Here is a 19,630-nt window from a genome sequence, read left to right on the forward strand (position 1 = left end):
ATGATCACGTGACAAAAATGGGATGAGCCGAAACTGGACATCTTTGTTGACATTGAAGTTCATCAACTGTTCGGTTCATATTAATAATAATATTTAATATTATTTGTTGTTTATCACTAGATAGATATCTGTGTGAAGTACCAAATTGAACTCATTAATGTAAATAAAAAATTATTAATGATAAAAAAAATATTTTAATTAGTTGTTTTTAATGATGAAATTTCGATAGATAATTACAATAAAATAAAATAAAAAAAGAGAGGGTGTAATAAAACTGGCGAGTGTTCAATATTCGGCTTATTCATAATTGTAACAGCAAATTTCCATTAAAGATAGATATATATATATATATTCAATTTCCAAACAAACAATAATAATAAATAATATTTATTAAATGATATCAGAACAGAGTTATACTACTACTACTACTACTACTATTACTATAGTATAACACCTTCAAACATTCATATATTTATAAATAAAGGGACGCCGACATAGAGAGAGAGAGAGAAAGAGAGAGAAACAAAATGTTATTTGGGTTTAGAGTTTGGGTAGCTACTGTCCTAAGCACCTATATAGACAAGACACTTATCTCTTTGAATGAATCGATAAAAGCATTTGTTCAAGAATGTATGTTATTTGTTTGTGAACAAAGATGCATCTACTAGCTATAGTAGTCAAATAATAAATTTGAAACTAATATACTTATTATTATCATTATTTACTTTATGTAGTATGGGAGCTTGGAGTGCAGATAGCCAACTTTCTAACTATCACCTTTTTAGGTCTTTTTTATCGACCTGGTTACCTCAGCTACTTTGAACAGAGAAACAGAATTAAAAAGAGACCTCCTCCATCACCAACTACACCACCACTTCAACAACCACCTTTAACTGTACCATTGGGAAAATACGATACCAGCAACAGTAACAGCAGCAGTAACAATAGATATAATAGTAATAACAGTGGAATTCATTCCAATCCTCCATTAATTGGTCGTAGTAGTAGTAATACTTCACAACAAATCAACAACAACAATGTAAATAATACTACAGTGAAAAGAAGAAAACCTATGGGTAAAAGGAGATCAACACCTTTTGTACAATTATTAAATGACTCTGATAGCAGTGGAGCTAGTTCACCCAACAACTCATCCTTTTCATTATCGTCGACGGTCAACAATAAATCACAACCATCTCAACAACAACAACAAGTAGATGACAATACCAACCATTTAGCATCATCGATGCCATCTATACATTATTCACCAAAGAAAGGAATGAAACAATCGGCATCAACTTCATCGATCAAACGAATAAGTAGTAGTGAATTTTTATCATCAATGAAACATCATCCGACTACTACTACTACAACACACAATGCTGTGAATGAATCAACAGCCAATCATAATAACCTCGACCGTCCAACAAACACTACTGAAAGAAAAAGAAAACAAAAGAAATTATATTATAGTATGTTTCAATTAAATACTTGGATTCGAATATTAATATTAATATTTTAATTTATCTATAGTTAATAGAGATTTAGTACATCATCACGAACAAATTACAACAGGATTTTTGGAGGATATTAGAACCAATATATTACTGTTTTTCGATACTGTATTTTATTGGTTACGAACATCACTTCAATCACTTTTAAATACTTTGGCATCATTTAAAATTAGAAATTTGATTGTATTGATTATTACCTTTCCATTATTTTTACCATATTATATTTGTATGTTAAATGTAAAAAGAGAGAGATTAGAATATTAATATTAATATTGTTCTTTATTTCTATTCTAGTTAAAATAATATTATTACCATTTTTAATGATAAAATCATTTATTAATTTAGTAACTAATATATTTTTCAAAAAAGTAAAGGATATACCAAATCGATTGATATCAGACAAGGAATTGGATATAAGAAGTGTAAAGGAAATTATTGAACAAGCAGGATACCCTTATGAACAATACCACGTTACGACAGAGGATGGTTATATATTGCTTTTGGAACGAATTCCAAACCCAAAGTCTAAAAACATATTGTATCTTCAACATGGTGTATTTGATAATAGTTTTGCATGGGTTGCAAATGGACCGACTCAATCATTGGCATTTGCAGCACATGACCTTGGATACGATGTATTCCTTGGTAATCTTCGTGGTAACGGTGAAAGACTACACACTGAAAACAATATATCGACCAAACAATATTGGGACTTTTCAATCAACGAACATGCATTTTTGGATATTCCCTCATTTATCCAAGTGATTAGACAAGTCAAAATCAAAGAATTATCAAAATTTAATGATATTGTTTCACCTGATGATATCAATATTTCAGCTGTTGCTCATTCTGTATGTAACAAACAAAACAAAACAAATATAAATATAAAAAGTATATATATATATATATATTAATATTAACTGTTTTTTTACTTTTATTTAGATGGGAGCAGCATGTATATTAATGTATATAGTAATGATGGGAATATTAAAAAAGAATCATCATCTAAGTAGAGCCATTTTATTGTCACCTGCAGGATATCATAGAAAGGCACCAAAGATATGTGATATCCTCGGACCGTTGATCAACGTGTGGCTGTGGTTCTGTCCAATGCATGTATTCAAGTTCCCATCCGACACGATTCGTGTGATTATCGCCAAGATTTACCACGACGTGATTAGCAATACACCAACCAAGGATCTAATGGTATACCTTGGCTCGAGATTCCTTCTTGGGGGAGACACGAAAAACCATCCACTCGAAAAGATCCACAACTTGGCCTACAACACATTTAGTGGCACATCGGTCAAACTTTACAAACACTTTTGGCAAATGAGAAAAGCAAGAAAATTCCAAGCCTATGACTATGGTTCCAAACAAAAGAATATCAATGTCTATGGTACTCCAGATCCATTAAACTTTTTAGATCATTATGATGTGTATGTAAACAAAAAAATCTAAAACCAAAATATATTAAATCAAAATGGAATGTAATTATACTAATTAATATTAATATTATTATATTTATAGAATTAATATACCAATTCACTTTGTCATGGGATTAAAAGATAATTTAATTGAACCAGAGAATATTATAAAACATTATGAAACTTTGAAAAAGTATCATCCGGAATTATCATTCCTCAAGGCCAGTAAAAGCGGTCACATTGAATTCACCTTGGGTTTGGACGATCAAATTTTATCTTATATTTTGAGAGTACTTAGTTCTAACCAAATTACAACCGATTAGTTGGAATCTATACTCTAAACAAATAAAATGATAATATTATGTATAAAAAAAAAAAGATTTATTTCGTGACGCAGCACACATGGTTTGCGACGAGTCGATTTTGATCATCCATTCGATGTTTCAACCATCTTGTTGTTGTTATTGACTTTTACAAACTATACTAACTACTTGCTATATCACTGTAGTTGATAGTATTGTTGTATTTTAGAGTAGAGTAGAGTAGAGTAGAGCAATCAGTAAAGGTCATGGTAGAATCAATGAATGGTACTACAAAGACGAAAGCAGGAGCAGCATCTGCAGCATCTGCAAAAGATGTTGTAGATAGATCAAAAACAAAAGATATATCATCCTCTTCATCTTCTTCTTCATCATCATCATCAACTGAAGTAGAATCAAAAATATCAACCGAATTATACTTTATATCATGTGTAGTTGGTATTTACATCTTTTATTTATTATATGGCATTTATCAAGAGCAAATGTATGTGTTTAGACTACTATACTCTCTACACACTATGATAATGATACTTATAAATTACTTTTGTTTTAAGAAATGCACTTAAATTTGGAGAAAAAGGATTAGTATTTGGTAAATATACAGCCTTTTTATTGGCCATTCAAAGCTTTGTAAACTATGCGTCGGCAAAGGTTTATCAAGTTGCGACACGTGAGGGACCCGATAAAACACCTTTCCACGAATATGGCTTCTCTTCACTCCTCATTGTAATATCAACATTCCTCAGTAACACTGCCATCCGATACATATCCTATCCAACACAAGTACTAGCCAAGTCATGCAAACCAATCCCCGTACTCTTAATGGGTGTATTCTTTTATCGTAGAAAATACCCAATTTCAAAATACTTTATCGTTGCCATTATTACTCTTGGTGTATCATTGTTTATGGTAAGTGATAATTATAATTAATTGATTATTTATTTATTTATTTATTTATTTATTTATATTATTTTATTTTAGTTTCCATCAAGTTCAAAGAAATCAAATAAATCAAATCCAACAGAAGATGATGGATTGGTGATGTATGGCAATTTGATTCTATTGCTTTCTTTATTGTTGGATGGTATTATTGGTCCATTCCAAGAGAACTATGTTAAAAAGTATTCACCAACTTCCAATAGCATGATGTTGAATACCAATCTTTGGAATACTATTTTTATGACTGCTAGTATGTTTGCGATTAATTAATGATCAAATTATTATTCAAATTAATTAATTTCATTTCATTTATTATTATTAGTTGTATTCATTAATGGAGAGCTTTTTGAAGCTATCGATTTTTTATTCACCTATCCAGAGATCTTTTCAACGATTGCAGTGTTTTGTATCACAAGTGCTCTTGGACAACACTTTATATTTATGACGACCAAACGATTTGGAGCACTCAATTGCACTACAATTACAACGACCAGAAAGTTTTTGTCGATTCTCGTCTCTATATTTTGGTTTGGTCATCCTCTCAGTCAGCTTCAATGGCTTTCAATTGGAATGGTATTTTCCGGTTTGGGTTTAGATGTTTACCAAAGTTATTTGAAAAAATCACCATCAAAGGAAAAGAAAGTAGAATAAATAATAATAATACAACGTGATGCCCAAATATATATATATATATATATTAACATCAAATCAATTGAATGCTTAGCATTATCAAAAAAAGTAATATTATATAAATATTACTTTTAAAGGTGTACAGATAGTATCCTTGGTAAGCTAAGATGTGATAGGTTAAGATGTGATTTATAATTATTGTGATAATTTACATATTTACTGATTGTTTAAAAATATGAACTTTGGTTGAAAGAAAATAAAATGTGTTTTTATCTATCACAATTATTAATTATAATTAATATTACAAATTATTTGTTTTTTTGAAAGATCACCAAAATGTTATTTCAAAAGCAAATATTAATTAACGTCTTGAGCTTAATAACAATGAATAGACCAAAAGCATTCCCAATATCTCTGGTGGCGTTGAGTCAGACACTATCAGTATTTCATTGGTTGGGATCGAATTGTTGTGGCGCGAATGGTATTGAAATAGGGTCTGGTATCAATCTGTGGATTTATGATCCGTGCCACCCTGCCTTTGGTATGTCTAGCTTTCCTTTTCACTTGAAACGATTGAGAACCAATAGATTGAAAGGCTGGAAGAAGGGTATCCACCATCGTCGGCATGAACCCATCGTATACAATGATAGCAACTTGCAGACCTGTAGGTATTGAATTGACATTTGCAATAAACTTGTCATTTTGTTCTGGTGCCTGTGGATAGTTGCAAAAGTTAAAAGGAAATAAAGAGTATGTATGCTTGGGGTTATACGGAACTAAAATCCATAGATTGATACCTGAGAGTCTATGAAAAGATCATTCATACCAATACAATCCACTCCTTGATAATCGAATAGTGATTGTGTCTCGCTACGCGCCACCAGAGTTACTGGGTTAGGGTTTGCATCAACGCTATATCAGCGTTACAAGAAGAAGAAGAAGAAGTATTCTTTCAATAAAAAGAAAGTGCTTCTGTCTATCATCATTTTTCTATATTCAAACTTTAACATTGGGTAAAAAAAGAAAGATTTATTCTTTCTTCTTCAATACTAGTTAAAAATTAATAATCATCAAGCAATCTAGATAGATGAGATATTAATATTAAAATTGCATGAGAGAAATTTAATTTAAATAAATATTAATATTTAATATATTAAATTTTATATTAATTAATTAAAATACGCTTGGCCTTTTGAATTGATCGAGATTGAACTTGCAGTGTTCTCATGGATATATATAATCCTTTAAATAAATAGATGAGAATAGTGCGTTATATGTCTTGTGATTGTGATAGATATCTACGATACTTCTCTTAATATATCTTTTTTTTTTTGTGCCTTGGTCATCTGTTTTACTCGACCAGATGCGCCATACTCCAAGACCCTAGTAGTAGTAGTCACGGGTTTATATTCGATGCCATTGTATCTTGTAAAGAAGCCTTCGACTTCTACCTCTCCATTGTTTAAAGGGTCATCTCCAAAGGATTCGATGGCAGCACCACCCTTTCGACCAAGCTTTGAGCTTCTTGAAATGATTCTGAACCAATAGATTGAAAGGATGGTAGAAGGGCACCATGCGTTGATGGTAGAAATCCATCGAACACAATGACGACTCTTTCAAAATTAATTAAAAATCTAAAAAAGGAATTATTGTCAACAATTGTAATTGTAAATGAATCATTGAGTATTTTCTCCTATCATATCACGATGGATGGAAATAAAACAGTGCTGGTGATTTATTTATTTATTTATTATTATTATATTTAATCAATTGTGAAAAGTCAAAATCATCGTAGTACGATGTCTTTGATGTTTGGATAGAGGTGGCGTTGGTTTCGACTCTTACCTCTCCTTTGTTTAAAGGGTCGTCTCCAAAGGATTCGAGGGCACTACCACCCTTTCGACCAACCATACAATACTTTTGATAGTGTTGAGCTTCTTGAAACCTAGTTGAACCAATGGATTGAAAGGCTGGTAGAAGGATGTCTTGCATTCCTGCTAGAAATCCATCGTATACGATGATAGCCACTTGCGCATCTGGAGGCAAGGAATTCACCATTTCTACAAATTCGTTCATTCGTTGTTTTGTTTTTGGATATTGGTTAAGGTGAGGAGCAAAACATAAACAACCAGGATGATCAACCCATAGATTGATACCTGACCCTATCGCAAACCCAGCCCAAATGCGCCCATTCCAAATGAATTTTGGGCGTCTATCCAATGATACCAGTAATGTTGTCATCTCTCTCTGTTTGTTGTAGAGTTGAAACGTGTTATAACGCTAATTGATGTATGATAAGATATAGAATAATATTGGTTTCTTTATCCACAGATCTATCATAATCTTTTTAAATGTATATTGTGTATCTGTACAGAGCAGAGATACAAATATACATAGCCGAACTTTAGTGCGACCTCCTTCAAAATTAAAAAAAAAATGATTTATTCTTCGATTGGGAATTATTAAATTAATCATTCATAATAATGAATAATAGTAATGAATAATAATAATAATAGAAATAGTAATAACAATCATAGATGTATTTAGAAATAGATATCTATTAAAATTGATAGTTAATGACATACGAAGCAACAGTGAAACAATAGAGTTACTTGGTGCACGACTACCATTGTACATTGGTTCGAGCTATGATGCACTCAAACATTGGTCACCACAGTCAAATGACAAAGTATTTCCTCCTCTTCGTAGAAGGTATCTACATCTAGTGCAAGACTTGGAGTGGGTCATCAAGAACAAGTACTTTGGTCTATTGAAAGATATCTTGACATCACACCTAAAAGATGTGAACGTTACACCAAAGCTGATCGAATTGACTCAGCAATGTGCTGGTGATCCCGAATTGATGCAGTTCCTATTGACAAGCCTGTCACACCAATTTAAAGAATACTTTGGCTCGGAAGACATAAACACCAAACAATCCTCGCATCGTTACTTTCGAACATCTCTACCTCCAGTTGGATTGATTGCAGGTTACCTCTTGGGAATTGTCATTCATGGTGATATTCAAGTTTGGAATGCAATCATTAATATTATCAACTCTATTCAAAACAACAACAACAAAAATATTAATAATAATAATACTACGCAATCAGATGATAATATTAATAATAGTAATAATACATCAACTAAATCAAAAAGTGTATTTAGTAGTATTTTTTCTAGAACCAAGAAAGAAAAGGAAAAGAAATCAAATGAATCATCGTCATCGTCAATATCATCACCATCATCTATTCTACACTTGTTATTTAGACGTACAAATATACCAGAGGCTATATTGAAATCTAAAAACTTTACAGTTGATATGATTATCAAACAATGTATTATATCCAACAAGAAAGAGATACTCGTCAACATTGTAGAGACTATTGGTGCAAAGGAACTGGGTGCTTTTATCGACAGTATGGCAGAGTCTAAACATGGCAGCATGTTGGCAGTCGACCTCTTTGATGTGGACAATAGTAATACTCTTGTCTACCTCTATCAAACACTACCAATTAAAACATTTTCCAATCTATTTGGTAATCCCATATCAGCTATTTTAGCAACCAAAGATACAACAACCATCACCAATTACCTCAGCAACTGTGAAATTGATCAAGTTACAGCCACAAATCATATCACACAATATATTACCTATTTATTTAAACCTTCACCATCCTCTTCATCTCCTTCGCCTTCATTCCAACATATTTCATTGATTCTAAATCATTTTGGAATATTTAATCAAAATGAATCAACCAAAATAGTAGAACAAATGAAACAACTGGTATCACATAAAGAAGAGGCAAAAGGAGCAGGGTTATTATACTGTGCAGAATTATATTTAACAATGATAAAACATGACCAACATAAAAGAGAATTAATCGATCGATCTCAACATACTTCAACAATGGGAGGTTCTAAAGAGGTTAAAATATTATTTTCAATATATCAATACCTCATCCCTACTTTGGATAAAGAAGGAGAAGGAGAAGAAGAAGGAAAAGCAGAAAGATATACTAAAAGATGTGAATATTTATTAGATAGAGTTGGATTTGGATTTATTTGCAAACTTGGATCATTATCACTTGTAAAATCATCATTATCACTTTTACAATCAAGATCATTTGGAAATCAATATATCAACTTGTTATCAAATAGATTAGAGGTTGTAGAGTTTTGTGGTGATGTTATATGTAATCAAAAAATTGTTGGACTGGAATTTGATTCAAGAGATTCAATGCAAGCTTTAACACTTGCCTATTCACGTAATCAATGGGATATTATAAGGTACATAGTTCTCATTGTTCTACCACGTTTAGATAAAACCATTACATTAATTCGTGTTCCTCCACTATTGGTGCATCGTGCAGCTCAACTCGGTCACCATGATGTAGTCAGAATCTTATCAATCTATGTTGACAATTATTCTGGTAATGATGAACCAACTAATCAACAACAAACTAGTACAACTACAATAGAGACAGATCCATTGATCAAGGAAGAAAACCAACTCATAGAGACAGCCAAAACTTTCTTACGTATTGAAAATAATCCTCCAGCTCATGTGGTCCGTATGAGTTGGCATCGATCATATCAAGATGCCGTATCTCGACAATGTTATCCTTTAATCGAGTATCTTTTAACAATAGATCTCAGGTACCAACCAACACCACCAATGATAGAACTCGATCGTCCATTGGCAATGAGCAATTTTTCATTTGTCAAAAAGCTTCTCCAATCCCCACTTAACATTCCACTTGTTGTTGCTCTAGAGTCAACTTGGAAGATTGTTGGTATGTATGGTACTGTCGAATGGATCACACAAATCCTCCAAAAATATCCTCCAACTTTCAAGTGGCAAAGAACATACCTCGATCAACTTGTTCAAGGTGCTAAAATGAATTATGAACATGGTGCCCAAATATTAAAACACATCAATGAAAATGATATCCTTGTAAAATAATAATAGTGTAATAATAATAATGTAATAATAATGTAATAATAATATAATATGTATACTTTATAATAAAAAAAAAGAAAGAAAGATTATAAAATTTCTTTTTAAAATTTATTTATTTATTTTTCTTTTTTTTCTCTTAGGTTCGATGGATCATGTGATCGAAAAGATATTTTCAATAACATTAAACATTTTACTTTTATTATCTCTATTTTAGTAAAAATGGAGGAAGTAGTAATATATGATATCGATGATTTATACATGTCTAGTAGAAAACAATTGATACAATTGTGTGAAGATAGACAGATAGAATGGAACAAATTAGAAGTGAACGAGAAGTTGGTGAATAAGCTAATGCAAGATCAACAAGAAAGAGTCAAGTTTAAAGAGTTGGTAGCTCCTTTGTACATGTATCACAAGGGTCACGTCGATCACACTCTACCTACCTATCTAATCATTAAAATCATTGGAATGGTGTGGAATGAGCTACTCGATGAAAGTCATGCCGTCGATCTATCACTCCCATTAATCTTTAAAAAAAGAGAAAGACTTGGAATGGTTTGTATTTATTATAATATATACATTTATCCACACAATCTATTATTGTTTAACTTATACTTATTTTTTAGGCACTTGGATTATCATTAATTAGTAAACAATTATTTAATGTAGTTGCTACATTTTATAGTTCCTTTCAATTGATGGAAAGTGGTTCTGAAATGATGAGTCATCTGCAACGAATTTATTGTGTATTCAAGACACCGGCAAGAATCAATACGAGCAGCAAGGCATTGGATGTAGCATTCTTTATGAAACAACCAACCTTGCACATGAAATATGCCTTTCACAAGGTACGCAAACTTGACATTACGTCGTACGGCGGTGGCGAAGGTCCGATCCGACTAGACAGCTTTAACAACATCCGTACACTGATGACCCGGTTGGTCAGCTTTACAGCGTCACAGGTTAAAATGGATGACAAGCTTCTCCAAGTTTTGATCAATATCCCAACTATTGTCAAGATTGATATTAGTCAGGTCGACGTACCCATCTCGGTTGTCAACACATTCCTTTCCAAATTGAATCGTCAAATGGAGACCATCAAGTTACCAGCCAAATGCAACATCACCTCTCTCACACCGACAGTTGCCAATTCCATCACCACATACTCGGGTCCCCTCGATCCAAATGTTGCCCTACCAAAATTAACCAAATACATTCACAATCTATATTCTTTGCCTCATTCACTAGAGAATCTGTCCTCGATGTTGCCAAATATTCGGTATTTGGCAGTTGACCTAAAACATGAAAAGGGTCTTTGGTTGGGTGTCATTGAATTGCTTGCACACTTGCACACTGTCGAGGATTGTCAAGACTATCAACCCATCAACCACACCGACACCTCTTTACCCATTTACAAATTCACCAATCCTACATTCTCCACCTTTGCCATTCGTTTCTATCTAAAGGATCGTGACTCTTCCTATATCCTAAGAGACACAAGATCAATGTTTACAAAATCATCTTTTACCTATTCCAAAGAACAATGGAAATATAGAAAATGGTATATTAAAGTTCAATATAAATATGTAATTCCACAAGTATAATAAAACAAATAAATAAACTAGGTTTATAAAAAGAAATAAATACCTTTTATTTTTAATATTATACATTAGTATGTATAAACACAAAAAGACTATTTACAGTTCATTGAAATTATTACCATTATTTTTATATTACAGGTAAGTAATCTCATTACCGCCAAATACATTATAATCTATGCTTTTCGGATGGACAATGTCAACTATAATGATATCATTTTCATTGATGTATTTCAAGATTTGAGATCCATGTTTATAGTTCATTTTTGCGCCTTGAACAAGTTGATCGATGTATGTTAAATTTGTTGATCTATTCCATTTGGTTGGAGAATATTTTTGGAGGATTTGTATGACCCATTCGACAGTACCATACATACCAACAATCTTCCAAGTTGAATCTAGAGCAACAACAAGTGGAATGTTAAGTGGGGATTGGAGAAGCTTTTTGACAAATGAAAAGTTACTCATTGCCAATGGACGATCGAGCTCTATCATTGGTGGTGTTGTTCGGTACATGGGGTCAATTGTTAAAAGATACTCTATTAAAGGATAACATTGTCGAGATATGGCATCTTTATAATATTGATACCAACATCGTATTACACGGTCTGTAGGAATACCTCCACCCTCTACATCTAAAAAATTTTTAACAGTCTCTATAAGTTGGTTTTCTTCCTTGATCAATGGATCTGTCTCTGTTGTACTAGTTTGTTGTTGTTGTTGTTGTTGTTGTTGTTGTTGATTAGATGCTTCCATAATAATAAAATCAGAGTAATTGTCAACATAGACTGATAAGATTTGAACGACATCATGGTGACCGAGTTGAGATGCACGATGAACCAATAGTGGAGTGACATAGATAAAGGTTTTAGATTTATCCAAGCATGGTAGAACCATAACAACTATGTACCTTATAATATCCCACTGGTCACGTGAATAGGCAAGTGATAAAGCTTGCAATAAATATTTGATATCAAATTCCAGTCCAGCAATTTTTTGATGATTACATATAACATCACCACAAAACTCTACGACCTCTAATCTATTTGATAACAAGTTGATATATTGATTTCCAAATGATCTTGATTGTAAAAGTGATAATGATGATTTTACAAGTGATAATGATCCAAGTTTGCAAATAAATCCAAATCCAACTCTATCTAATAAATATTCACATCTTTTGGTATATCTTTCTGCTTTTCCTTCCTCTTCTTCTTCTTCTCCTTCTTTATCCAAAGCAGGAACGAGGTATTGACAAATTGAAAATAATATTTTCACTTGTTTAGAATCCCTCATTGTTGTAGTATGTTGAGATTGATCCATTAATTCTCTTTTATGTTGGTCATGTTTTATCATTGTTAAATATAATTCTGCACAGTATAATAACCCTGCTCCTTTTGCCTCTTCTTTAGGTGATACCAGTTGTTTCATTCTTTCTGAAACCTTATTTGATTCATTTTGATTAAATATTGCAAAATGATTGAGAATAAATGAAATATGTTGGAATGAAGGTGAAGGAGATGAAGAGGATGGTGAAGGTTTAAATAAATAGGTAATATATTGTGTGATATGATTTGTGGCTGTAACTTGTTCGATTTCACAGTTGCTGAGGTAATTGGTGATGGTTGTTGTATCTTTGGTTGCTAAAATAGCTGATATGGGATTACCAAATAGATTGGAAAATGTTTTAATTGGTAGTGTTTGATAAAGGTATACAAGCGTATTACTATTATCCATGTCAAAGAGGTCGACTGCCAACATGCTGCCATGTTTAGACTCTGCCATGCTATCTATAAAAGCACCCAGTTCCTTTGCACCAATAGTCTCTACAATGTTGACGAGTATCTCTTTCTTGTTGGATATTATACATTGTTTGATAATCATATCAACTGTAAAGTTTTTAGATTCCAATATTGTCTCTGGTATCTGTGTATGTCTAAATAACAAGTGTAGAATAGATGACGATGGTATTGACGATTCATTTGATTTGTTGTTGGTAGCGTTGGTGTTAATGTTGATGTTGTTGTTGTTGTTTTGAATAGAGTTGATAATATTAATGATTGCATTCCAAACTTGAATATCACCATGAATGACAATTCCCAAGAGGTAGCCTGTAATCAATCCAACTGGAGGTAGAGGAGGATCTTTAGTATTTACATCCTTCTCTGAGCCAAAGTATTCTCTAAATTGGTGTGACAGGTTTGTCAATAGGAACTGCATCAATTCGGGATCACCAGCACATTGCTGAGTCAATTCGATGAGCTTTGGTGTAACGGTCACATCTTTTAAGTGTGATGTCAAGATATCTTTCAATAGACCAAAGTACTTGTTCTTGATAACCCATTCCAAGTCTTGTACCAGGTGTAGATACCGTCTACGAAGAGGAGGAAATACTTTGTCATTTGATTGTGGTGACCAATGTTTGAGTGCATCATAGCTCGAACCAATGTACAACGGTAGTCGCGCACCAAGTAACTCTATTGTCTCACCACCGCTACTTTGTATCTTATTAACTATCAATTTTAATAGATATCTATTTCTAAATACATCTGTGATTGCTTGATTGTTAGTATTCATTAACTATAACATTAATTATTTCAAGTAAAACAAATGATTATTAATGTGAAAAACATTTAAAACTTTCAACCATACAAACAACAACAATAACAATTCATTCCATTTCATTGGGTTGGAATGAATTGTTGTGGAGCGAATGGTAATCGAATAGGGTCTGGTATCAATCTGTGGATTTTTGATCCGTACTGCCCTATCTTTGGTATGGCTGCCTTTCCTTTTCACTTTAACAATTATGCCAATACACCAGATCAACCGATTTCTTAAATAACTAATTTCTTTAATTGTACAAAGAAGAAAAAGAAGAAGAGGGTAATATATATTTATTATCTCATTATTTAGTATTATTATTCTTTTTTAATACATTTTTTTACTTTTACATTTTAATTTGTTTGTTGTTATTATTATATATATATCTCTATTGTTTTCTATATGCCAAAAAATCCCAACTATTAATACCATTTACAATGAGTGAATCATAAGTGATGATATTCTATTTTGTAAATACTTTTAATTTGGTGGGGTCCCCCTCTTGAAAAAATAATTATTGTTCTTTTATCTTTGAACTTCTTACCGATATAGATATATGTAAAGGAAAGAAATAACTTCAACACTATAACAATATATTATAACAAATATGATAACAAAGAAAAGTGAACAAACAATGTAAATTAACTTGCAATTAAACAAAACTACAAGTATTATAGTCTCTACTACTGTTTGTAACAATGAACGTCAATTCAACAAAAGATCTAGATAAGATCCCACCACATGTAATTAAAGATTACTGCGGTGTTTATTATCCAACACTTGTACATCTAAATGAAATCGTTGGTAAATGTGGAGGTGTGGAGTTAAGACACATCTACTGGGCAATGACATACTTTCGACAGTTTGTGCCCTTTTCGAATCTAGCCACCAACTTTAATGTCAGTATTCGAACTATGAACGATTGGGTCAATCAATCCATTGACGAGTTATATAAAGCTATCAAACCAAGAATTGATTCTGTATGTACATAGATATATTTATAAAAATAACAACCCTTCTTGGGCTATTCCATTTAATTAACATTTATTATTACATTATATTCCAGTTTGATGAAGTTTTAAAGACCTCTAGAAGAAGCAGTCCTTATTATGACTCGAAAGGAATTGGAGTGTTGACATCTACATTTGTTGAAACCACCAAGCCATCCCACCCTCAAAAGAGAACACAGAATTACTATGGTATGTAAAATTGTTTATAATTATTTAATAACTCGACATATAATTAATTTATTTATTTGTTAATAATAGAAAAGCACGATGCATGTGGAGTAAAATTCGAGCAAGTTATTTCATTGGATGGTCAACTGGTTTGGATAAAAGGTCCATTCCCTGGATCAATGAATGATAATGTGATAGCCCAAACGACTAATCCATTGGTTCTTTGTACATTGAACGAAGAACATTTGCTTGGAGACAGGGTTTACCAGGGATTTAGACGTATTGTAGTCCCTCACAAAAAGAGAGCAAATGTACCATTGACCACCGAACAAAAGGAAAGAAATGAACATGTTGCACAAAACAGGGTGGTAGTGGATAAATATTTGGAAAATTTAAAAGTGTTTGGTTGTTTTAACAAACCATGGAGATCTTCTATCGAACAGCTCACAAAAGCTTTCTATATTATCAACTATGTCGTTAATTTTGAGATGGATAATGGTCTAAGATGGACTCGTAGCTCAAACACTGTCAATCAAATCGAGCCTAGACCTGTACAGGTAGCAGCCATGAGACCAACTCAAACCAGTATGGCTACACCACCTGTAGCAGTAGATATGAGATCACTTGGAAGTAGCATTCCCCCACCTCCAATAGAGTCAACACCAACAACTAGAGTACCAAATATTTTGGATCTCATACCCATTCCCTCCTCAACCACCATCCCCATTGTTGTCAAATCAACATCTGCTACTTCACGTGAACCCAAAAGAAAAAGATATTCTTGCACTGGGGATTTACTATCAGTTGATGAAATTATTGCTAAAACTAGTATGACCCCACCACCAGTATCAGTCGATAGGATATCACTTGGAACAGACATGGCCCCACCCCCTATCGAGTCAACCTCAGCTAGAGTACCAAATAGTATGACTCCATCACCTATTTCTTCATACTCTCAAACATCCGACTTTAGATTATATCAAAAGATATTTACTCCCATTGTTCATTATGAAGATGAAAAAACAGATACAGGTATGTTATTTAAATATCCAATGTGTATTATATTATATTTTATTAATCTCTTTTTTATTTATTTATATTTTAAATTAGGTTTTGATAGAGCATTTGTTTATTTCCCAAGAATGACTGGTACAAAAGTGTTGGGAGCCCGATTCGACCATGATCGTGGCCAATTAATCACTCATCTAAGAACTCATTCTTTTAACCGCGATTGGTTTGGTCCGAATGGTGAATGGAACAACTGGGTCAATATACCATGTCCCCATGACATTTTCATTCCCCTTCAAATGGAAAGAGTTGCATCCCTTGTTAATTTAGAGATATTTTCAGAAACCAATCAACATTTTATTGTTGTCTCTATCCTATTTGTTGGCAAAAACTGAAAAGATTAATGTTATTAAAGATATCCTGGTTAAAATAATATTGAAAAATCTGTCAAAAATTGTTAATATTATATTTGAATGCTTTACAAAGCTGCAAATAAATGATTACAGAATATTAAATTCTTCAAAGTGGGAAAATCTTTTGGTTGCTGATGAAATTGTAAATGCAAGTATTGGTCAAAAAAGTAAATTTCTTCTTATTTTTTCAAACAGATGCCTTCTGATTCATTTTTATTTGTCAGAATATTATTATTGGACTGTCATAATAAATAGGGAAACATATAAAATAAAAGAAAGAAGATCAATCAAACATACTTACAGGACACTATTGATTACAGTATTATTTATAAATATAATAAGATGGAGGCAATTAATTAACTAACTACCTCGATGGGGTGAGTGATAGAATGATAGCAACTTTATATGGAGTAAGCAGAGAGATACTCAACTTAATAATCAGATATGTTTTGGTGTCAAATGAAAGAAAGACCATTCGACTAAAGTTTTTTTGAACCACTTGAAAACGAATGATGTCTATTGAACTATTAATGACTATTTCAATTTTAGGCGTATTGACGATGAAGAAGACTCTTGATGAATTGTCTACAAAGAATCTTTTGTATACTGACTGGTGCCAGTTGGGTCGGTTATCTTCTCTCAGGGCTGGCCATCAAACAACCACAAATGGTGTATATTATAATCCGACAAACCCACACAATATTCTATTGATTGTTGATGGTTTGTTGAATTATGATATGCATTGTTTTGTTGGTTTTGTTGATTGAATTTTCCAATCAATCAATCAGGAAATACAAAAAGTGTAAGTATATTTTTTAAATCACAAAGAATTTAATATATAAAAATAAAATAATACTATATATTCAAACTATTTAATTATTTGTTAAACATTTTTAAAATCTGGATATTTATTTGTTGTAAGATTAATTTTTACAAAAAGGGAGAGTAGTATTTACTACTATTTTGTTGACAAGATCAATCAAGAGACAATGCCAATATTGGATACTATTTAGTTTGTTGGAATCTCACCTTCTACAAACATACTGCTGTTGTCATCAAAGTGGACAGTCTTGGAGGTATCAGAAGTGTAGGTAAGGGTCAATGATTGACCGGTGATGCTTGAGATGACACTACCATTGTTGAGTGATGCTGCAACATAGACAGAGAGGGTAACAATTGGATTGTATTCAGCCATTTGATTGTTCAATACTGTGGTGGCATTCAATTCAGAGTCGACTTGGACACCGTTGACAAGAGCTGTTTGGGTGAGACCAAAAGTAAGAGATTCACCATAGTTGTTCACAATACCGTATCCCTTGGTTGCAACGCTGTTGGCTTGATCGAAATAACCAGCTGGGAGGAATGGGTATTGGTGTCCCTTGGCTGCGCTCTATAGAAATATTATATAAATATGTTTTAAAAGGAATGATTAGTTTGGAATCTTTTTTAAAAAAAAAAAAAAAATAGAAAAATAAACTAATTAATTTACAAACCTTGACATTACTGATTCTTTGGATGGTAGCACCATTCTGGATTTGAGAAGAGGATGAGTATAGTCCATAATTTTCGACCCATTCTAAAGAATTATTCAAGAAGGGCTTGAAGGTTACCCATACTACATTTGAGACCTTTCCATTGACACTCTTTACGACACAAACTTTTTCTTGGGCTGAGGCAAGAGCGGCAAGACCAGCTTGTGTGAAGGCAAATTTGAGATTGTATGAAGTCATTTTAGATTTGGTTGATTGTTAGATTATTAAACTTTAAAGTTTTTAATTAATTTGTTTGTTGATTGTTGATTATTGCTTTGATGATTTGATGATTTGAAATGATGTAAAACACCAACTATTTATACTTGTATGGTTCATCATCATTGCAGGATACTTTGTCAGGTGTCATATGAAGCCACAAATTACTTTGGCAATACCCTTTTTGGATGAGTACGGGTATACAATCCTATCTTAGTACCAACCAATTTGGGTTTTTCCATTGGATCCCACTCTGACACCAATCGTTTTTTCAGTCGATGGGTTTTCAATGGTTTAAATCAATCTGAATCGCTTTATGACTGATTCCATCATCACTTCTCTTGATATATTAGTATGATCATTGTAGTAGTAGATATAGGATGGATGATACAACCTACCTATATTTATATTTAATTAATTTTAAATTTTTTTTTTTATAAAGACATTTACTTTTTTGTGTGTGTGAAGTAACATCATAAGTTTAGTGATTAAAAAAACAAACAAATAAGAATAAGAAATGAGAAGTTACTATTATGATACACCAGAAAAGATAGTGAGTGTTGAAGACCTCAAAGCTATCAATATCCTCTACTTTCCAATGAACATGGAAGGATACGTCGAGCAATTGAACAACATCTGTGAAACTAGAGGCTACAAAAATAGAGATGAAGTTAAACTCAACAAAGATACACCAAACTTGGAGGATAAACTAAAGATCTTCTTTGAAGAGTAAATATAAGATAAAACATAAAGAGAAATAGAGAGAAAGAAGGATCGATGATTGTTAACTGATCAATCAATGTTTTCTATTCTCTTTAGACATTTACATGATGATGAAGAAATTAGATTCATTTTAGATGGTTGTGGATTCTTTGATGTTAGAGATGGTAATGATCAATGGATTAGAATTAGAGTTGAAAAGGGTGATTTGATTATTGTTGTAAGTGAAACATATCATATTGTATTGTTCTTTTGATCATTCAAACTAATCTAACTTGAACCTTTTACTATTATACTACTATGTATATATATATATATATATATATTTAATATTATAAGCCTGCAAATATGTACCATAGATTCGCTTTGGATGAAAATAGATATGTTCATGCTATGAGATTATTTACTGATGCTCCTAAATGGGTTCCAATCAATAGAAATAAAGTCGCTGCCAACTAAACCATAAAATTAAATTAATTATTAGAAACCAAGAAATCATCACAAACAAGAACATGTAGATTTCATTTTCATTCTGATTATTAATTAATTTGAAAAGAGTTTATTTATT

At 32.2% G+C, this 19,630-nt stretch overlaps 10 protein-coding genes across 10 annotated transcripts; 7 read left to right on the forward strand and 3 right to left on the reverse strand.

Moving 5' to 3' along the window:
* Window positions 1-527: 527 nt before the first annotated feature.
* DFA_11391 (AB-hydrolase associated lipase region containing protein) lies at window positions 528-3,264 on the forward strand (the record flags this gene model as incomplete). The annotated part of the gene is made up of 6 exons (XM_004350284.1): window positions 528-630; window positions 786-1,472; window positions 1,534-1,740; window positions 1,860-2,365; window positions 2,457-2,953; window positions 3,045-3,264. 6 exons carry the CDS (start codon window positions 528-530, stop codon window positions 3,262-3,264), a joined length of 2,220 nt encoding a protein of 739 aa, XP_004350334.1.
* Window positions 3,265-3,521: 257 nt separating this feature from the next.
* Window positions 3,522-4,851, forward strand: DFA_11392 (Galactose transporter; the record flags this gene model as incomplete). Its single annotated transcript, XM_004350285.1, has 4 exons — window positions 3,522-3,745; window positions 3,816-4,170; window positions 4,243-4,450; window positions 4,523-4,851. The coding sequence occupies 4 exons, from the start codon at window positions 3,522-3,524 to the stop codon at window positions 4,849-4,851; spliced, it is 1,116 nt and encodes a 371-aa protein (XP_004350335.1).
* A 363-nt stretch (window positions 4,852-5,214) lies between these two features.
* DFA_11393 (uncharacterized protein) lies at window positions 5,215-6,146 on the forward strand (the record flags this gene model as incomplete). Its single annotated transcript, XM_004350286.1, has 2 exons — window positions 5,215-5,466; window positions 6,087-6,146. The coding sequence occupies 2 exons, from the start codon at window positions 5,215-5,217 to the stop codon at window positions 6,144-6,146; spliced, it is 312 nt and encodes a 103-aa protein (XP_004350336.1).
* A 427-nt stretch (window positions 6,147-6,573) lies between these two features.
* On the reverse strand, window positions 6,574-7,071 carry DFA_11394 (uncharacterized protein; the record flags this gene model as incomplete). The annotated part of the gene is made up of 1 exon (XM_004350287.1): window positions 6,574-7,071. The coding sequence occupies one exon, from the start codon at window positions 7,069-7,071 to the stop codon at window positions 6,574-6,576; it is 498 nt and encodes a 165-aa protein (XP_004350337.1).
* A 255-nt stretch (window positions 7,072-7,326) lies between these two features.
* On the forward strand, window positions 7,327-9,796 carry DFA_11395 (uncharacterized protein; the record flags this gene model as incomplete). The annotated part of the gene is made up of 2 exons (XM_004350288.1): window positions 7,327-7,369; window positions 7,404-9,796. 2 exons carry the CDS (start codon window positions 7,327-7,329, stop codon window positions 9,794-9,796), a joined length of 2,436 nt encoding a protein of 811 aa, XP_004350338.1.
* A 216-nt stretch (window positions 9,797-10,012) lies between these two features.
* On the forward strand, window positions 10,013-11,397 carry DFA_11396 (uncharacterized protein; the record flags this gene model as incomplete). Its single annotated transcript, XM_004350289.1, has 3 exons — window positions 10,013-10,348; window positions 10,420-10,641; window positions 10,828-11,397. 3 exons carry the CDS (start codon window positions 10,013-10,015, stop codon window positions 11,395-11,397), a joined length of 1,128 nt encoding a protein of 375 aa, XP_004350339.1.
* A 129-nt stretch (window positions 11,398-11,526) lies between these two features.
* On the reverse strand, window positions 11,527-14,427 carry DFA_11397 (uncharacterized protein; the record flags this gene model as incomplete). The annotated part of the gene is made up of 2 exons (XM_004350290.1): window positions 11,527-13,971; window positions 14,425-14,427. 2 exons carry the CDS (start codon window positions 14,425-14,427, stop codon window positions 11,527-11,529), a joined length of 2,448 nt encoding a protein of 815 aa, XP_004350340.1.
* A 266-nt stretch (window positions 14,428-14,693) lies between these two features.
* Window positions 14,694-17,361, forward strand: DFA_11398 (uncharacterized protein; the record flags this gene model as incomplete). Its single annotated transcript, XM_004350291.1, has 6 exons — window positions 14,694-14,975; window positions 15,062-15,194; window positions 15,264-16,205; window positions 16,284-16,438; window positions 16,707-16,761; window positions 17,144-17,361. 6 exons carry the CDS (start codon window positions 14,694-14,696, stop codon window positions 17,359-17,361), a joined length of 1,785 nt encoding a protein of 594 aa, XP_004350341.1.
* Window positions 17,362-17,603: 242 nt separating this feature from the next.
* Window positions 17,604-18,324, reverse strand: DFA_11399 (uncharacterized protein; the record flags this gene model as incomplete). The annotated part of the gene is made up of 2 exons (XM_004350292.1): window positions 17,604-17,984; window positions 18,088-18,324. 2 exons carry the CDS (start codon window positions 18,322-18,324, stop codon window positions 17,604-17,606), a joined length of 618 nt encoding a protein of 205 aa, XP_004350342.1.
* A 535-nt stretch (window positions 18,325-18,859) lies between these two features.
* adi1 (ARD/ARD' family protein) lies at window positions 18,860-19,521 on the forward strand (the record flags this gene model as incomplete). Its single annotated transcript, XM_004350293.1, has 3 exons — window positions 18,860-19,071; window positions 19,162-19,282; window positions 19,402-19,521. The coding sequence occupies 3 exons, from the start codon at window positions 18,860-18,862 to the stop codon at window positions 19,519-19,521; spliced, it is 453 nt and encodes a 150-aa protein (XP_004350343.1).
* Window positions 19,522-19,630: the final 109 nt, after the last annotated feature.

The sequence above is a fragment of the Cavenderia fasciculata genome, assembly GCF_000203815.1.
Source record: "Cavenderia fasciculata unplaced genomic scaffold Scf_EUAJFUG02HR96I-5, whole genome shotgun sequence".
Classification (NCBI taxonomy): domain Eukaryota; phylum Evosea; class Eumycetozoa; order Acytosteliales; family Cavenderiaceae; genus Cavenderia; species Cavenderia fasciculata.